Source organism: Xyrauchen texanus, chromosome 2 (genome assembly GCF_025860055.1).
Source record: "Xyrauchen texanus isolate HMW12.3.18 chromosome 2, RBS_HiC_50CHRs, whole genome shotgun sequence".
Classification (NCBI taxonomy): Eukaryota; Metazoa; Chordata; class Actinopteri; order Cypriniformes; family Catostomidae; genus Xyrauchen; species Xyrauchen texanus.
In genome coordinates, this window is record NC_068277.1 from 27,368,589 (window position 1) to 27,385,157 (window position 16,569).

General features: G+C 39.5%; 2 protein-coding genes across 3 annotated transcripts; both read left to right on the plus strand.

Annotated features, from left to right (window-relative positions):
* Positions 1-2,483: 2,483 nt before the first annotated feature.
* LOC127656692 (glucose-fructose oxidoreductase domain-containing protein 2-like) lies at positions 2,484-8,536 on the plus strand. The gene is made up of 4 exons (XM_052145135.1): positions 2,484-3,346; positions 6,624-7,005; positions 7,366-7,544; positions 7,853-8,536. The coding sequence occupies exons 2-4, from the start codon at positions 6,750-6,752 to the stop codon at positions 8,531-8,533; spliced, it is 1,116 nt and encodes a 371-aa protein (XP_052001095.1). The 5' UTR covers positions 2,484-3,346; positions 6,624-6,749; the 3' UTR covers positions 8,534-8,536.
* Positions 8,537-9,341: 805 nt separating this feature from the next.
* Positions 9,342-14,379, plus strand: LOC127656679 (uncharacterized). 2 transcript variants are annotated; one of them, XM_052145114.1, is made up of 3 exons: positions 9,342-10,343; positions 11,687-12,217; positions 13,605-14,379. In XM_052145114.1, the coding sequence occupies exons 1-3, from the start codon at positions 10,121-10,123 to the stop codon at positions 13,982-13,984; spliced, it is 1,134 nt and encodes a 377-aa protein (XP_052001074.1). In that variant the 5' UTR covers positions 9,342-10,120; the 3' UTR covers positions 13,985-14,379. The 2 variants fall into 2 exon arrangements, with proteins under 2 accessions (XP_052001074.1, XP_052001083.1); XM_052145123.1 differs by having other exon boundaries at positions 10,121-10,343; positions 11,693-12,217.
* Positions 14,380-16,569: the final 2,190 nt, after the last annotated feature.

A 16,569-nucleotide genomic window follows, 5' to 3' on the forward strand; every position in this document is an offset into this window, starting at 1 on the left:
GTCCCCGTCAGGAAGAGGGCGTCTGCACGAGGCGCAGGTCGAAGGCATTTGAAACAACACCTCGAATTTGCTCTTTTACTAAATGACAAAAAAGGTCGCAGAGGCGAACACTTGCAAAGTAGCTTAGTAAAAGGATATCAAGGTGATGCGCGCCGGATGGCGTAGCAGAAGGCTTTGAAGGCGGCTGAAGGCGCCGGCGTCCTCGTAGCAGTCCTGCTGTAGGCTTGTCGACGGCGGGCGAAAAGACTCCAATAATCCAGAGGATCCAGCAAAGAGAAGGTCTTTGCTGAAGGAGATTAAATCTAAAGAACTCTCATGACGGGGCGCCTAATATATAGCCTTAGCCACGCCCATCTTGGCGGGCTCTGAGCACGCGAGCGTGAAGCGCGCTCATTGGTTGCGCGTTCAGAGTCGCCCCGTCATTGGTTCGAGCAAGTTGCCGCAGCACAGCCAATGACCGAGCTGCCTCGCTCATTGCTGTCTGCTGTGCAGCTGCAATGCGTTTTACATAAAGACTTCAATATTTCTCGAGAAACTGAGTTTTCCCATAGCGTAAGCTACTTACGCAATAGGAGAGACGTCTCGAGAGGGACCAGGGTTTTTATTCCTTTTTCAGGGTACACAATGATGTCTTCGTGGGAACACTGGGTTCCCTTGTCATTCTCTATTCCCCGAGGATCTGTCGCTGCTGCTTAATATGCCGTTCTCCCCATGCTTACGGAAATTAGACACAGGTGTTAGACATAATTTAGCTCAGGTGTAAGCGCCCTTACCGCTTTTCTCTCCCGGACGGGCGCTTGACCACGCCCCCGCTGCCACAAACACTAACTAAAATGCATGCTGCTGCTGCAGTGGCCCTCAACGACTTCCGCCCCGTTGCTCTTACTCCCATCATAGCGAAGTGTTTTGAGAAGCTGGTCCTCTCCCACCTGAAAACATGTCTGCCCCCAACACTGGACCCATATCAGTTCACCTACAAACACAACAGGTCAACTGAGGATGCTATCGCCTCAGCTCTTCACCCCGCCCTGACTCACTTGGACAAAAATAACACGTATGTCAGGATACTATTCATCGATTTCAGTTCTGCCTTCAATACTGTGATCCCATCCAAGCTGATCTCCAAGCTCACTGATCTTGGCATTAGCCCCTCCCTCTGCAATTGGACCCTGGACTTCCGCACTAACAGACCAGTCTGTTAAGATAAGCAACCACAAATCCTCCACCCTCACTTTGAACACTGGTGCACCACAGGGCTGTGTGCTGAGTCCAATCCTCTACTCCCTCTTCACCCTCGACTGTATACCTGAGCATGGCTCCAACTCCATAATCAAGTTTGCAGATGATACCACGTGGTAGGCCTGATCAGCGGCAACGATGAGACAGCCTACAGGGAAGCGGTACAGCACCTGGTAGTGTGGTGTGCCAACAGCAATCTCACACTCAACACCCAGAAGACTAAGGAATTGATTGTGGACTACCGGCGGACTAGGAAAGGACAAATCACACTCTCCCATCTACATTGATGGGGACGAAGTGCAGCGTGTGACAAGCTTCAAGTTCCTGGGTGTCCATATCTCTGAGGATCTTTCCTGGACCTACAACACCTCCACTCTGATTAAAAAGGCACAACAGTGCCTTTACTTCCTTATGAAGCTAAGGAAAGCTCACCTGTCCCCCCACATCCTGCTGAACTTTTACCGCTGCACTATTGAAAGTGTCTTAACAAACTGCATCAGTGGTATGGCAACTGCACTGTCTCAGATCAGAAGGCACTCCAGCAGGTGGTGAAAACTGCCCAATACATCACTGGTGTCCAGCTACCCTCCATCAGTGACATTCACAATAAACGCTGCCTAAGGAGGGTGAGAAGAATTATCAAAGACACCTCTCACCCCAACCATGGTCTGTTTACTCCTCTCCCATCTGGCAGACTCAGGAACAGTTTCTTTCCCTCAGCTGTCAGCCTACTGAACTCTAAACTCAAGAGCTGAACACTACATCCCACCCGAACTTCATATTTGTATTTTCCTTTTACTAATTTATATATATTTATTTAATTTTTATTTTTCGCACATTTCTTGCACATAACGTCTACCTCCTGATGCTGCTTGCACTGTTATGGCCACCGGCCATATACATATATTTACACATTTACATATTTATACCTCATTCTGTACAATGCACCTTCAGTTTATGCTTCTTCATTTGCACCTTGTACTGTATTATAGACATTTGCATTGAGCTGGTCTCTGCTCCTCTACATCATAACTTTGCACTCAAAAACCCATATTGTATATACTTACACACACACACACACACACACACACACATACACACATATATACATATATATATATAAAAAAAATACCTTGACAATGAGACTGCCATAGTGTTATGCTGAACTGAGAAAAGTATTTACTGAATTCTATATAAATTAAAACTTCCCTTTATGCATGACATTGCATAATCTCACATTGTACAGTAAATGGATACAAGTTTTAATACAATTTATTATTAGACCTTCAGCCTTATCTAAAATGATTTGTCTAATCACTCATGTTTGAATGAAGCACATGCTTACATCATAGATAAATACATAAAAAAAAAAACATTTGTCTGCTTAAAGGTCAATATAGGGGGCTTATCTTCATGATAAGCCCCAAGCACAACGTAAATATGCCTTTGTAGCTTGTATCTAAGATAAAGAGTTATTTAAATAGTTTTTAAACGTTGCTTTTACATTTAGTGTTATCAGTGTCCAAGAGTTGCATTTTATTTATTTTTTTCGCATTAATGTCTGAGAAAGGTCATTTGAAAAAGGTGGATTCAAGGGCAAGTTAACACATGTGGGTGTTTTAGGAGTTAAATTGAAGCCTTATGAAAAATTGCAAGCCTCGTATGCGCTGTCTTCCTTTTTCAAATATGGGCGCGGCAGAAAAACACAACGGAACGAGGCGGTGCGCATGCGCATGCGCACATCACATCAAGTGTTTAGTTTTGCTAGCGCTCAATTCCACATAGCAAATAGTAAGCAGTAACGCAGCAGACGGATGAATCACACACGAAACAGCTTACTTTGGTTTCAAGATAGACGAAGAATGCCCAAAACGTCGTGAGGATGGGAGGTGTGACGTGTTTGTCCTGTGTTTTCCCCTGTTTCTCGGGCTGTTGAGATGGCATGACCAGTAGTCTCGGTATGAGAGCTCAGAGCATTACCTAGTGTTGCTCAGAGAGGGAGGTGGCCATCATCATCATCATCATCATCATCATCATCATCATCATCCTCTGGCCATAATCATTCTCAACAGCACAGGCACCATCGCATCAGAAGGCTTCGTGTACAGTAAGTTACATCCTTTAACAAGTTAATAACGAGGTATTGAACTGGCACGAGCACAAATATGTAAAGAATGATTTCGTTTGTCTTTGGCTGTGTATGGCTGAGCTCAAGTCACAGTTACGCTTTCAGGGACACTGTAAATCGGTGTTTACTTTTCAGCTGTCAAGCGTGCTGGTTTCCAGTGTTTCTTATATATGTATAAAATATAACACCTCTCTATCTTTAAACTCTGAGGGTCTCTGGCGTTTCTATGCGAGGTAGGTTTAGCCAAGGAAGTGATTCTAATTATAGTGTGCCTCTTTGATGGGTCACAAAATTGTTATCGTTCAAATCAGCGACCTAATTTGACAAACTGAGCTTGAGTAGTAATATGATCCTAACATTGCAGCCCCCATGAGGGGACCCTCTCCATGTATTAAAATAGATTTTTACTAATTAAGGTTACCAATATGACTGGAGTCCTTGTGTAAGTGGGTAGGGATCCTTTCATATCGGTTCATTTGGGATGTTCACGTGGGCTTTTACCTTTACGCTCAAACGTTCAAACAAAATTTCTGTCTATTTACTATGTTTGCAAATCAGGGCATTGTTTGAGGTCTTTGAGCCTTGTCAAACTAAAAGGAACTACCTTGTGCTTCGTCAAGAGAGGAAATACAATCAAGCTTCTCATTTGCCTATGCTGGGCAGGTGCACTGCTTTTGGGAAGTAAATTAATTTGCATGCCAGTTGGTAAGTCAGCAAAGTACTGGCTTGTGTCTGACAGCAGTCACTCAAGACACTGATAACATTGGGGCGATACAGCTTCTTATCTCCATTGTGTTTTGATCATGATAGGCTGAAATGGCCCTGAGGTTAATTTTAACTTTGTGCTCAAATGTTGGCAGGTTTGCTACACTGTTCAGGCAGTTTAGATAGCTTAGCTCCATTATAGGGTTTACATTTTATTTGTCAACATATAACCTGGTTAGACAGACACCCAGTCAGGCACTCGAGTGTTTGCAGATTATTTAAAGTCCCTGTGAAGTGCCTTAACAAACACAGTTCTATATGGTGTTTTGACGTATTTCCGACTGAAAAAGGAAGTGGGGGCGGAACATGTCAAATGAGTCATTTAGAAATAGCCTATAGTTTACAGCCACTCATACTCCACCATGCTGTTTATGTTAGAGCTGCTAACTCGAGAAGCGATTCTCAATACCGGCTAGCTTCTCCAAAGTCTTGCGAACTGAACGATGATCATTAATCCATAATCAGCTAACAAACACACGCAGCACATCGTGGTCTTTGATTACGATGAGGCTGGAGCCGTTGTGAAACTCAAATGTATGAAGATGAATGAGAAGCAAGTGAGTAAAAGATAATATGTTCAAGTTATGAATCATAATATACTAAGCATAAAGAGCACTTACTCAAGCTGTACATCCCAAGAAACATCCAGCTGCACAAAAAATCTAGCAACTTTCCTTGGATGTTGGCGGGTCCCATTCAGAAGTGATCATCCAATAGAGCCGTATTCCCTATGAAGACAATTACCCTCCACTGTGAGAGCTTCGGATGATTTAAAGGTGATTTAAAAGGTGGTCAGTCAAAACTCACTTTTTAAGTGATTCTTATTGGAAATTCTGTTTGGAACCACCCTACAGCATGGATTGTGCTCGCTTCGAAGTGCCCTGCAAAGGCATGAATTACGCCAGTTTGAGCTAGGGCTGCAACAAATGATTATTTGAATAATAGATTAATCTATTATTAGTCAATTATTTTACTATTCGGCGATTATTGCAACGATTAGTCGTTAACTCTTAACTGATTATTCAGCTTGTGCCCCGACTTAAAAGGTTGTATTAAATGTGCTTACTCAGCGCTCTACGGACACAATGAAGCTTGATTCGCCATTGGCTAGTACATTTTTTTATTTTACACACCAAACTTTTTACATGGAATGCATGAACAATGGAACTGAAAACATTAAGTTTTAAACAAAACTTACTTTATTTGTGTGAACTATTCTTTATGTTTGCATATGGATTTCATCTACCATTTCTTAGCAAATGATTTTCCAGAATTTAAACCATTAACGGATAATGAAATACAACAACAAAAACCACAGCACAATGAAGAAAACCATTTCGATCTAGCGAGTCAATTAAATTCTCTTTACATGGCATGTGTAAGCCTCTCTCCTTCTCTCAGTTTGAGTGCGTGTATGTGAGAGAAAGCGACGGTGCGTAAAGCGGACTGAGCAGGCATTGAAATTATATCTGGCTTAAGTTGCCTCGAACTCAATCACAGGCGAGTGAAATCGGACAATTTACTAGCCATTGGCTAATTAAAGACCGTTTTTAGTCGCCTAGCGTGAAATTTGGTCGCATATGTGAGTGATTTACTCGCATTGTAGAGGGTTGTTAGTAACATTAAAGAGGACCAAATCATCTTTTAAAAATACCTATAAATGACATTCACTGCATTAAAGGGGAAAAAAGATTCATCCTCCGCCACCCGGATTGAGGCGAGTCACAATACCACCACGAGGACTTTCACATTCCAAATGCATCATCATTAGATTTTAATGTGATCTCATGTTACATTAAATTAGATCAAATGACTATTCAACAACGAACATTTTTGTCACCGACTAAACGTTTCAGCCCTAGTTAGAACACAGACATACATGCTGAACAGTTGTGGAGAACGGGTGCATTCTCGTTCTAAAAAGCATTTGATTGGACAAAGTTTCTCAATATCTAAGTGATGTCATGGATGTCTTTTAGCCGTCTGAAATGATATTTAGTAAAAAATGAGAAGTACATTAGCATTTTGATTACCTTAAAGCAAATAGATATGGACTAAAAGCAGCAAAACTTTCATTTTGATTTCACAGGATCTCAAATCAAATCAAATCACTTTATTGTCACACTACCATGTACACAAGTGCAACAGTAGGTGAAATTCTTGTGTGCAGTTCCGAGCAACATAGCAGTCATGACAGTGACGAGACATATACCAATTACAATAAACAACATACTTACACAAAACAATTTACAAATCAAATGTACACATACTTACACAACACAATAATTATATACAATACACACAATATACAATACAATAAGGAGTATATGAAATATATATATATATGAAGTAGTATATTGAGGAGAATATGTTGACAGTCCAGTGTGAGATATAAGATGAATAATGTGCAGTGCTAATTATTGATCGTGATCGATCAAGTGTTCATCTTTAAAAATATCAATGTGTACTTTTTATATTTCTCTTTTCACAGGTTGGGCATCTGTTCGTTTCTCACAAGATTGACATTTGCAGTGTGGAATGAGTATTTCGGGTAAGGGAGAAAGAAACCAGTTCATGTGAAAGTCGAAAGTCATCTTCATCGCTCGTGTGTGTTAGCATGATGTTGCCAGGCGTGGGTGTATTTGGAACAGGGCAGACGGTGCGTGCCCTGGTGCCATTATTCCAAAAAGAAGGCTTTCCTGTTCAGGCTGTTTGGGGTCGTACACAAGAAGAGGCAGAGTCGCTGGCTAGTGAGTTGGACATACCCTTCTCCACCAGCCAGACTGATGATGTACTGCTACATCCAGAGGTTCATCTCATTTGCATATTAACACCTCCACCACATACACGCCAGATTGCGGTAAAAGCTCTAGGTGAGACTTATTCATTCTTCAATGAATCCATTAAATTGTTCTCCTGCTCTTCTAATCATAATCATCCATGTCGACTCAGGGGACTGGGTTGGGTTGGGTTCCTTCCTGGACTCAACCAAAGTGGTCTGCTGTTTACTTTACTTTTTTGGCACAAGCTAAAGTGAAACCTTTTCCTGCACGCTGATCAAAATGTTTCCCCAATGCAATCTCAGATCACAGTAAAGTCCCAGTAGTGTAAGATTGTGATTATAAAGCAGTTGCTTCAAGTAGAATATTTCTAGACATAAGAGACATAACATTTTCAGTTTTGATCATTGTTTTATGTTTTCCTTGTATACCGATTTCTCTCTTTCTCTGTAGGTATAGGTAAAAATGTGATCAGCGATCAGGCTGCTACACTGACAGATGCCTGTAAGATGGTGACAGCGGCAAGATATTACCCACAGCTTATGAGTATCATGGGAAATTCTCTGCGTTTCTTGCCCGCCTTTGTCCATATGAAATGCCTGCTGGGGGAGGGTTATTGTGGGACTTTACAGGTATTTACATTTGAAATTTATCCCAAAACGAATCTCAGATATTATTTTCTTTTGTAGTTCGCAGAGTCAAAAATGTTTGAGCAACAATAATAGGATCAAAATGATAATAAAATAGATGTTTTAAAAAAATAGGTAATTCTTTCTAAAAACATTTGATTATTGGAAAACTTGAGTGATTGTGTCCAAGAAGAAGCTACTTCTAATTATTATGTACTTGAAGCTACTTGAGGTATTGATTACTGTGTGTCTTATCTCAGACTTGCCACAATTATAAACTCATTCACTTATTTATTTTCTTTCTTGGCAAGGTGTGTGAAGCACGTGTATATGGAGGCTCACTTCTCAGCCAATCATATGGTTGGGCATGGGAGGAGCTTATGGGGGGAGGTGGCCTGCACACAGTTGGCTCTTGTATCATTGACCTCCTGAGCCACCTCACTGGCCGTCGGGCTATGCGAGTGCATGGAATGCTCCGGACTTTTGTGCGTCAAGGTGGCCCAGCGGGAGGAATCCGTTCTGTAACTGCAGATGACTATGCTTGCTTTCAGCTGCTGATGAGTGGAGGTGTGGTCTGCAGCGTGACATTAAACTTTAATCTTCCGGGCACGGATCTGCATGAGGTCATGCTTGTGGGATCATCAGGGCGACTCATTGCTCGAGGAACGGAGCTATTTGGCCAACAGACCAGCATGCAAGTAGAGGAGCTTCTACTGAATGATGATGGTAGTGGTGTTGGAGGAGTAGGACCATCTGTCAGTGGGCTGAACGCCATGGTGACTCAGCTCCGACTTTCCTTTCAGGCACAAGAGGACAGGCGCTCTTGGGCACGGCATCCTGTTTCCATGGCATCCACTTTTGAGGACGGGCTCTATGTACAGACAGTTGTGGATGCCATCAAACGGTCAAATCGCACTGGAGAGTGGGAGTCAGTGGAAGTCAAGATTCAGGATGTAGACCCAAACCACAACCACAGAACCCTGCAAAACTAACACAACATACTGTTACATTCAACATAAACAATTCTCAATCACTAAAAAGACCCAAGACATAATTTAACATCATTCACCTGCCTTTTATTGTAACATAACAATGCTCACATTTTAAACATAATGAGTTTGAAATTTGATGCATTAGTTGCAAAACTTGCAAAACACTGGAGATGCATCACCGGATAGAAAGTGTAGTTTGAGGGGTTTTGTAGCTAATTTACTGTAACACAAAGTTTAGCTGTGAAAATACTCTTTCTATGCTTTGCCTATTTGATGTTTTGAATTTAAATTTGAGCTCTTCACGTTTTTATCTGTGTTATCAGTACTGAATATAATAAGCCTGTGGTCTGCTGGTTTCTTCACGTATATAAACCTTATTCACAGTAGCGCCATCTTTAATTTTTGACGTGAATGAAAACGAGGCTGTGAGGGATACATTTACAATCTTTTCAATGCGCTGTATAAAACTGTATTAAGCTCCAAGATCACATCTAATTTTCCAGAACTGAAATTTTTTGGAGAAAAAAATTCTCATTCGTCAGCGGAACAACAGTCATTGAAGAGACTACGTCTATCCTTCTTTTTGTCATTTCCGTCAAAAATGAAAGATGGCGCTACCGAGAATAAGGGTAATACAGTATGTGTGTGTGTGTGTGTGCGAGAGAGAGAGAGCTACATTTAAAGGAAGTAATTTACTCACCCCCATGAAATCCCAAATGTGTATGACTTTTATTTTTCTTTGGAACACACACACACGCAAAAAGATTTTTATAAGAATATCTCAGCCCTGTAGGTCCATATAATGCAAGTAAATGGTGGCCAGAACTTTGAAGGTCCAAAAAGCACATATCAAGATATGATAGGTGTGGGTGAGAAACAGACCAATATTTAAGTCCTTTTTCTATAAATCTCCACTTTCACAGTCAGCCACCTACTGGTTTGAGCTGGTCAAAGGTGGAGATTTTTAGTTTAAAAAAAAAAAAAGGACTTGAATATTCGTTTGTTTCTCCCCCACACCTATCACGGCACTTCAGAAAACCTGGATTTAACCACTGGTGTCATATGGGATTACTTATATGGTGCCTTTATGTGCTTTTTGGACCTTCAAAGTTCTGGCCACCATTCACTTGCGTTGTATGAACCTACAGAGCTGAAATATTCTTCTAAAAATCGTTGCGTTCATCAGAAAAAAGACAGTCACGCATCTGGGATAGCATGAGTAAAGGATGAGACAATTTTCATTTTTGGGTTAACTATCCTTTTAAGGCACTGATTTACCTCCTATGCTGGACATTAGATGTCAATTATTGTAATATACCTGTTACGACTTACAGCATTTAATTTTGATAAGCTGCACCGTTTTTTATGTATATATATTTTTTTTTTTTTTTTTTATTGCAGAGTTGGTCTGTGCACTGTTTAAGAGTGGGTTGTGGAAAGTGTATTTTTCACTATGTTTAACATAAATATTTACATAATTTAATGATTTTGAGTCTGTGAAAAATTACTAGTGATTAAATTGCATCCTCAATGGGGCGGTCATATAGGACCATCAGTCTTTCAGCATTCAAAGCCTTGTAGTCGAAAATGGCGGCACGAAAACGAAGTATAGTCTGGTCGTTTTTCCAAGCTGAGGATGACAGGAGAGTATTATGTCTTCTCTGTATGAAGACGGTTTTGTATTTTGGTCACACGACGAACATGCTTCGCCATTTACGAACAAAACACCCATCCGATTTTTCTTCGTTGGACAAAAGGAAACCCGCGACAGATGCGGCATCCAAGCGAAACGACAGCGGCTGTGTGGAAGGTATGACGGGTTAAATCATGTTCTAGTGTTGAGCATCGTGCACACTACTGTAAAAGACTCGTATGTTTATTGGAAGTCAGTTGGGGAACTTTGAATAGATGCCCTTGTTTAACTGCTGAGGCTTTGCTTAGTTTCCGTATTTTGACCTACTTTGCACGTGTTTTTTTTTCTTACGAGATGTGAGTCTATTCGTAAATAAAATTATACGTTTTCCTTCATTACAGTGGCTGTTGTGATTTGTGCGAGCCAGTGTCGACTCTTCAGAAAGAGACGATTCATTTTACAGAGCCTTTTCGAATCGTGATAACAATATGTCCTTTGCCTGTTGTTTAGATTGATGTCGCAAAGCCGCCATGTTGTTTTCAAATTACAACGCCCACTGTTTGCACCCTGTTTTACACATATTTGAGGGGAGAACTATTCACTATTTGGCTATTTTCACCGACTCGAGTCAATTCGATTCGACTGGAATTGTTCAGTCAAATGACCGAATCTTTTGAATCGTGTCTCTGATTTGGATCAGTAATACACGGTGCTCTGTGCCCCCTCCCAATCGAGTATAAACTGCCTGGATAACCCTCCAAAGCGGACGAAACTGTCCGTTATATAGTATTAAATTAGGTCCATTTATACAGTAAGTAAGTTATACGCAGTGCAACGCATGTACTTTTATAAAATTTGAAGTGTATTTTATTTGAGGCGAATATGTCATGTGATGAACGATCTGCCACTTTCCCGTGTAGGCGCGATTTCTTAATATGAAGTCATTTTTATTTGTCACGCATCGTTTCAAAGCAGCTTTACAGAAATCATGCATTAACAGAAAACGAAACTGTAATATCTATAAAGTCTTAGTCATTATTTTGTAGTTTGATTAAATATGATGGGCTAAATTAAATAATTACATTATAATTGTATTTATAACCCCAGTGAGCAAGCTGAAGGCGACTGTGTCAAGGAACACAAAGCTCCATAAGATGTTAGTTAACGCGAGAAAAACAACCCTGGGAGAAACCAGGATCATTGTGGGAGCCAGTTCCCCTGTGGCTAAACAACATGAATATAGTGCCAATATTAGTTAATTATGTTCAGTGCAGGTCATGGGTTAAAATTATTAAACTAAGTAAGTGTTAAGGGTCCGTGTTTAAACAAAGATTTTGTATGAACTGTAAGATTAATAACTAATGGTCAATCGAACAGGTCTACGAACAAGTGGCAATAGAGTGAGCAAATAATTACAGAATGTTTACATTTTGGGTGAACTATTCCTTTAAGTGATTTGAAAATGTAAAAACAATACCTCTGTTAAGAGGGTCTCATCTATTTGTTTTCTCTGTGCCAAGTTACAGTATTGATGGATGAGCAGCAGGTAGAGGTGGGGTCTGTTGGAGAAGATGGTGACATGGATGGTGCCATCAGAGGGATCCTCCGTGCTGCAGCAGGGGAGGGAACTACTGAAGGGGAGGGCCCTGAAGATGAAGGAGAGGGTCCTGTTGATGAAGGGAACAGGAAAGACGCCCAAGAGGATGATTCCTCACGACTTGCATCTGGCGTTCGCAAGTGGAGCTCAGTGTGGGTGCACTATCGGAAGCTTGACCAAGAGTCGAAAGCAATGTGCTTGCTGTGCACGGAGAAGATCCAGCACCAGAGCAGTACAAGTAACCTAATCAGACATCTACAGAATAGGCATCCCACTGAGTTTGCACAACTTGAGGTTCACCCACAGAAGCGGCCTAGCAAACGTAAATCTGCAGATCCAGTCCACCACCCCCCTTCTCCCACATTAATTAGCGAGTCCCCAGCCAGGTCTTACTTTGTGCCACCAAAGCGTGATGTCCATACACCCAGCAGTATCTTCCAAGACAAATATCCAGGTATACAATGCTTTAATGTAAATGTTTACATTTTGTGTCAAAATTATGTTTCTTTGAGCGTAGACTCCATATGTAATTACTTGCTTCACTGCTCAAATATATCATGTGTTTGAATACATTTTGTTTTGTTCCCTCCTTCACGATATATATATATATATATATCACACACACACACACACACACACACACACACAATCCAATTACGTCTGCGGGATCAATGAGTATTCTTGCTTCAGTGATTTTTGCATTGAAAATTAAATTAATTTATTTAAAAAATGAAAAACTAAATTCAAATTGTACTCCAAACTAAACGAAAAAGCAATAAAATAATGAAGTGATCAAAAACAATAATACATTTATACAACTTTCCATTTACTGTCAGGCAAGTCTCCGTCTAAACATGCAGGTGGACAATTACTTACACAAACGAAGACATAAAAACAATTATAAGTGTAAAAATAATAATTATAATGATGATGATAATAATCACTGAAATATAAATCATGGTTCGAGATGAATGTGTTTTTAAGCTGAGATGTCTGGGGTCATTTACAGCATTGTAGATGACCCTGTTCTTGCTACAAAATAAATCAGAAGACCGGAACAAAGAGTGAGAACCTTTTACATGCGCGTGTTCCACGAGACTGCAGGCCTCACAGCACGTGATACATTCGCATAGACGCTTTTCTGTCATCCGTTCTTAATAATATAATACATTGTTTCTTCAAGCGCGTGTCTACCGGCAAATTATTTGTAATATTAATTTCATAATAATAATAATAGCCTAATTATAATAATAATCATCATTTAATAAATGGGAAAATGAACCAAATATCATCTTGACATTGTCAAAGGCATCAGCTATTGGCGATCACTCTGACCATTGTCAATCCCCGAGATCATCGTGTGTTGGCATAACCCTAATGTGCATTTCTCTCCATAAATTAACACCATGTTCAGACGGTTTCCTTGCTGGTTTTTCCAACACATTCAGGATCATTAGGCCTACAGCTTTTGCCAATGTCACTGTGGCTCGCTTCCTGTGTGCCCTTGTAAAATTTATATTACAGTTGAGTATTTCTCTGTAATGTAGAACAGTGTTACTTATAACATTCTTTCTCAGCCCTGGAACTCAAACTATTTTCTGATGCCCCCCAAAAATACATATTTAAGTAATTAAATTAATATAATGGCTTAAACTAACGATTATTAGTCGACTAGGAAAATCTTTGGTCGGGGCAGTCCTATTTTTCAGCCTTTCCGTGACTTCTTCCGTCTGTATGGTACATCAGCGAGTTATACTCTGCTTCTGTTTCTTTGCCTATATTTCAAGGTTTAATAAAGTCTTTCAGTTCATTTTACAATTTAAACAATACTTCTCCTTTAGGTACTAAGTGGTCTGAAGGGTTGCGTTTATTGGAACGAGAACGGGAGCTGACAGAGGCGTTAAGGCGTGTCCAGCAGGAGGAGGGGCGGAGCATACAGCTGCAGCGGGAGTTACTGCAGCAGTTCCGTGAAATGGATACAGAGCGTCGAGTACTTCAAAATCAGAAAAGTGAACAAGAGCTTGAACATGCAATACTACAGAAGGAAAGGGAAGCACTTGCGGAGGAGAAGAATGAACTCCAGAGGGAAAGAGAGGAAATACAGAAAGAGAGGGAGGAGTTTCAGAGGGAGAAGGAGGAGCTGGAGAGGCAGAAACAGGAACTGGATTCCTGGAAAAATTCCCATGGACAAGGACAGACCTCTGGATTTTACAGTTGTTGAGACACCACAGTATACTGTGTCTCAAGGAAACAAGAATCCCTTTTTTAAGGAAACTGTTCTTTCCTTAGCTTTTTGTTTTAAGCTGATTGATTTAGATTGGGGTAGTGGGGGACATGGAAGGGAAGTTGTATTTTGTTTAGCTGAATGAAAGTGTACCTTAACCCTCCTTGCAGCACATACATGCATGCAAATAATAGATTACCTGCAGGTAAATTATAGGTTTGCCATGAGAAGGCCTTTTATGTCAAAACTAGAAAACGGTCTTACAATTTACCCACATATTGTATATATGAGTGTTAACCCAAACAAGGTTCATTGTTATGAAATGGACTAGTGTGTGAATGTATTAATGTGTTTTTGTACATTTCTGCTCTGGGAATAAAAAAAAAGTAACATTCAGCAAGTCATCGTCCTTTGGGCTATAAACATTTACATTTATTCATTTGGCAGATGCTTTTATCCAAAGGGACTTACAAAAGAGGAAAACATAAGTGAATAAACTCACATATTCCTGCCTCAAAGAAATATTCCAAGTTCAATTTAAGTTAGGCTCAGTCTACAGTATTTGTGGCATAATATTGATTACCTCAAATACATTTTGACTTGCCCCTCCTTTTTCTTATATATATATATATATATATATATATATATATATAAAAAAAAGTCTGGATTGCAGTGAGACACTTACAATGGAAGTGAATGTGGCCAATTCGTAAATGTTAAAATACTGTTTCAAAAATTAGACCCAATACATAAACAATATGCATGTTAACGTGATTTTAGTGTGATAAAATCGCTTGCTAACATTTTCTGTGTAACATAGCAATGACGACTGTAAAAATTACTATATAAACAACTTTACAGTTTAAATAACACATCAGGGTTTCCGCGGGGCATTAAAAAGCATTCAATGTTATTCCTACAGGCATTAAACATTTTAGATCTTTTTGAAAAAAGTTATATTACCAATTTATTTTGAATATAGCCTTCACAATTAATAACTTTGATTTGCTGTCGCAAAATATGTACATTGGTTGGTGTGATAAACACTTGGATCCAGTTTGGTAATTGCCTCCGGCCGGTGCGAAATTAACGTAACGTAAATTTAGTAAAGTTGCAAAGAAACGGGACAGTGCAAATTCCAGCAAAAGTGTCTAGAAGACAAAGAATTTAGGACATGGTTGCTTGTCAACATGGAGCCGTTAAATCTCATATGCAGTCCGATTGCCACAAATCATCTGTAAAAGGCAGACAGCAATTAACTATCTCAAGTTACTTCGCGTTCTAACGTTTAGAGTAACAGAAGTGCTCTGAGTTCGGTTCCGTTAACTTACATGCGCTAAACGCTTTATTTACACTAAACTGGCGCGTCCTGCGTGAAGCGGTTTTTATAATTGTCTGCGGTAGCAGCATCTCAGTCTCCGCAAGGTACAGGTATCATCATAATAATAACGCAGATTATAATTCAAACATCTTTATTAAATGATTACTGAGCAAACAGCATTAACAGAAACATCTCTTCATTCTCCTGTCATTTGTTTACCTCACAAGAGAGCGTGTCCCACTTATTACACTCCCCGCGGAAACAAGTGAAAGCGGAACTAATATTTCCAACATCCAACAAAATGAAAAGGAAGGAACATACATATAATAAATCTATATCAAATATTTAGTTACTATAATATAATGCATTGCTAAATTTAGTATAATAAAATAATTACATTAAATAGTGACAAACTATCCAAAATGTTCACTTTAAATTGAATTACACCAATGGGTCATCAGTTCAACTTCAGTTTGACATTAAGCCTCATTATTTAGGACTATCTTATATACAGTAAAGAATAGTTTGCATAAGCCTACTAGTTTTTAAGACCTAGAATTAGGAATAAAATTTATATATTAAAATGATATGTTGTGTAGACTGAATTATTTAATCAACCAACATTATTTTTGACAGCAAAAACTAGGCCACAACTATGGTTTTACCAACATGGAAATGTAGTTAACAGTGACATTGAGCAGAAAGCTTACATATAATGAGTTTTGACAGCTGCTGATAAAAAGTTAAATGATCAGCATCGATTGATGAGAAGAAATTAGCATCCCTAATATTCAAGTTGACTGTGTTTCAAAAACTAATGATGATGATTAGTGGGCTGAGATCCTGTCACAAAATGGACAAAAACACGTACATGGTGGATGGTAACATTTGTATATGAAGAAGACTTTGTTTCACTGTTTATATATTTATTTGTTTGTGGTTGAACTGAAAAAATGTCTCAGTTTGGTTCTTTTTAAGAGGGCTCAAATGTGAAAACCCCAGTAGCCTTTTTGCAGTTGGACGTGTGGAAAACATTACCATCATAATCGCAGTTCAAATCTCAATCGCAATATGACCTTTTGTCCAAATCGTGCAACCCTAGAATATGTGTGTGTGTGTGTGTGTGTGTGTGTGTGTGTATATATATATATATATACATACATAAACATGTGGTTAGTCATGGGTCATGTATGGCATTAAAAATGGTAAAAATGGCATTTAAAAAGGCATTGAAAAGCATTAAATTAGATTTGATGATACC

Excerpts from the sequence above, each read along its gene's own strand:
- LOC127656679 (XM_052145114.1), top strand. The coding sequence starts at position 10,121 with ATGGCGGCACGAAAACGAAGTATAGTCTGGTCGTTTTTCCAAGCTGAG. Across the intron at positions 10,344-11,686 it reads CGACAGCGGCTGTGTGGAAG|TTACAGTATTGATGGATGAG; the intron begins GTATGACGGGTT and ends CTCTGTGCCAAG. Across the intron at positions 12,218-13,604 it reads CTTCCAAGACAAATATCCAG|GTACTAAGTGGTCTGAAGGG; the intron begins GTATACAATGCT and ends CTTCTCCTTTAG.
- LOC127656692 (XM_052145135.1), top strand. The coding sequence starts at position 6,750 with ATGATGTTGCCAGGCGTGGGTGTATTTGGAACAGGGCAGACGGTGCGT. Across the intron at positions 7,006-7,365 it reads GATTGCGGTAAAAGCTCTAG|GTATAGGTAAAAATGTGATC; the intron begins GTGAGACTTATT and ends CTTTCTCTGTAG. Across the intron at positions 7,545-7,852 it reads GTTATTGTGGGACTTTACAG|GTGTGTGAAGCACGTGTATA; the intron begins GTATTTACATTT and ends TTTCTTGGCAAG.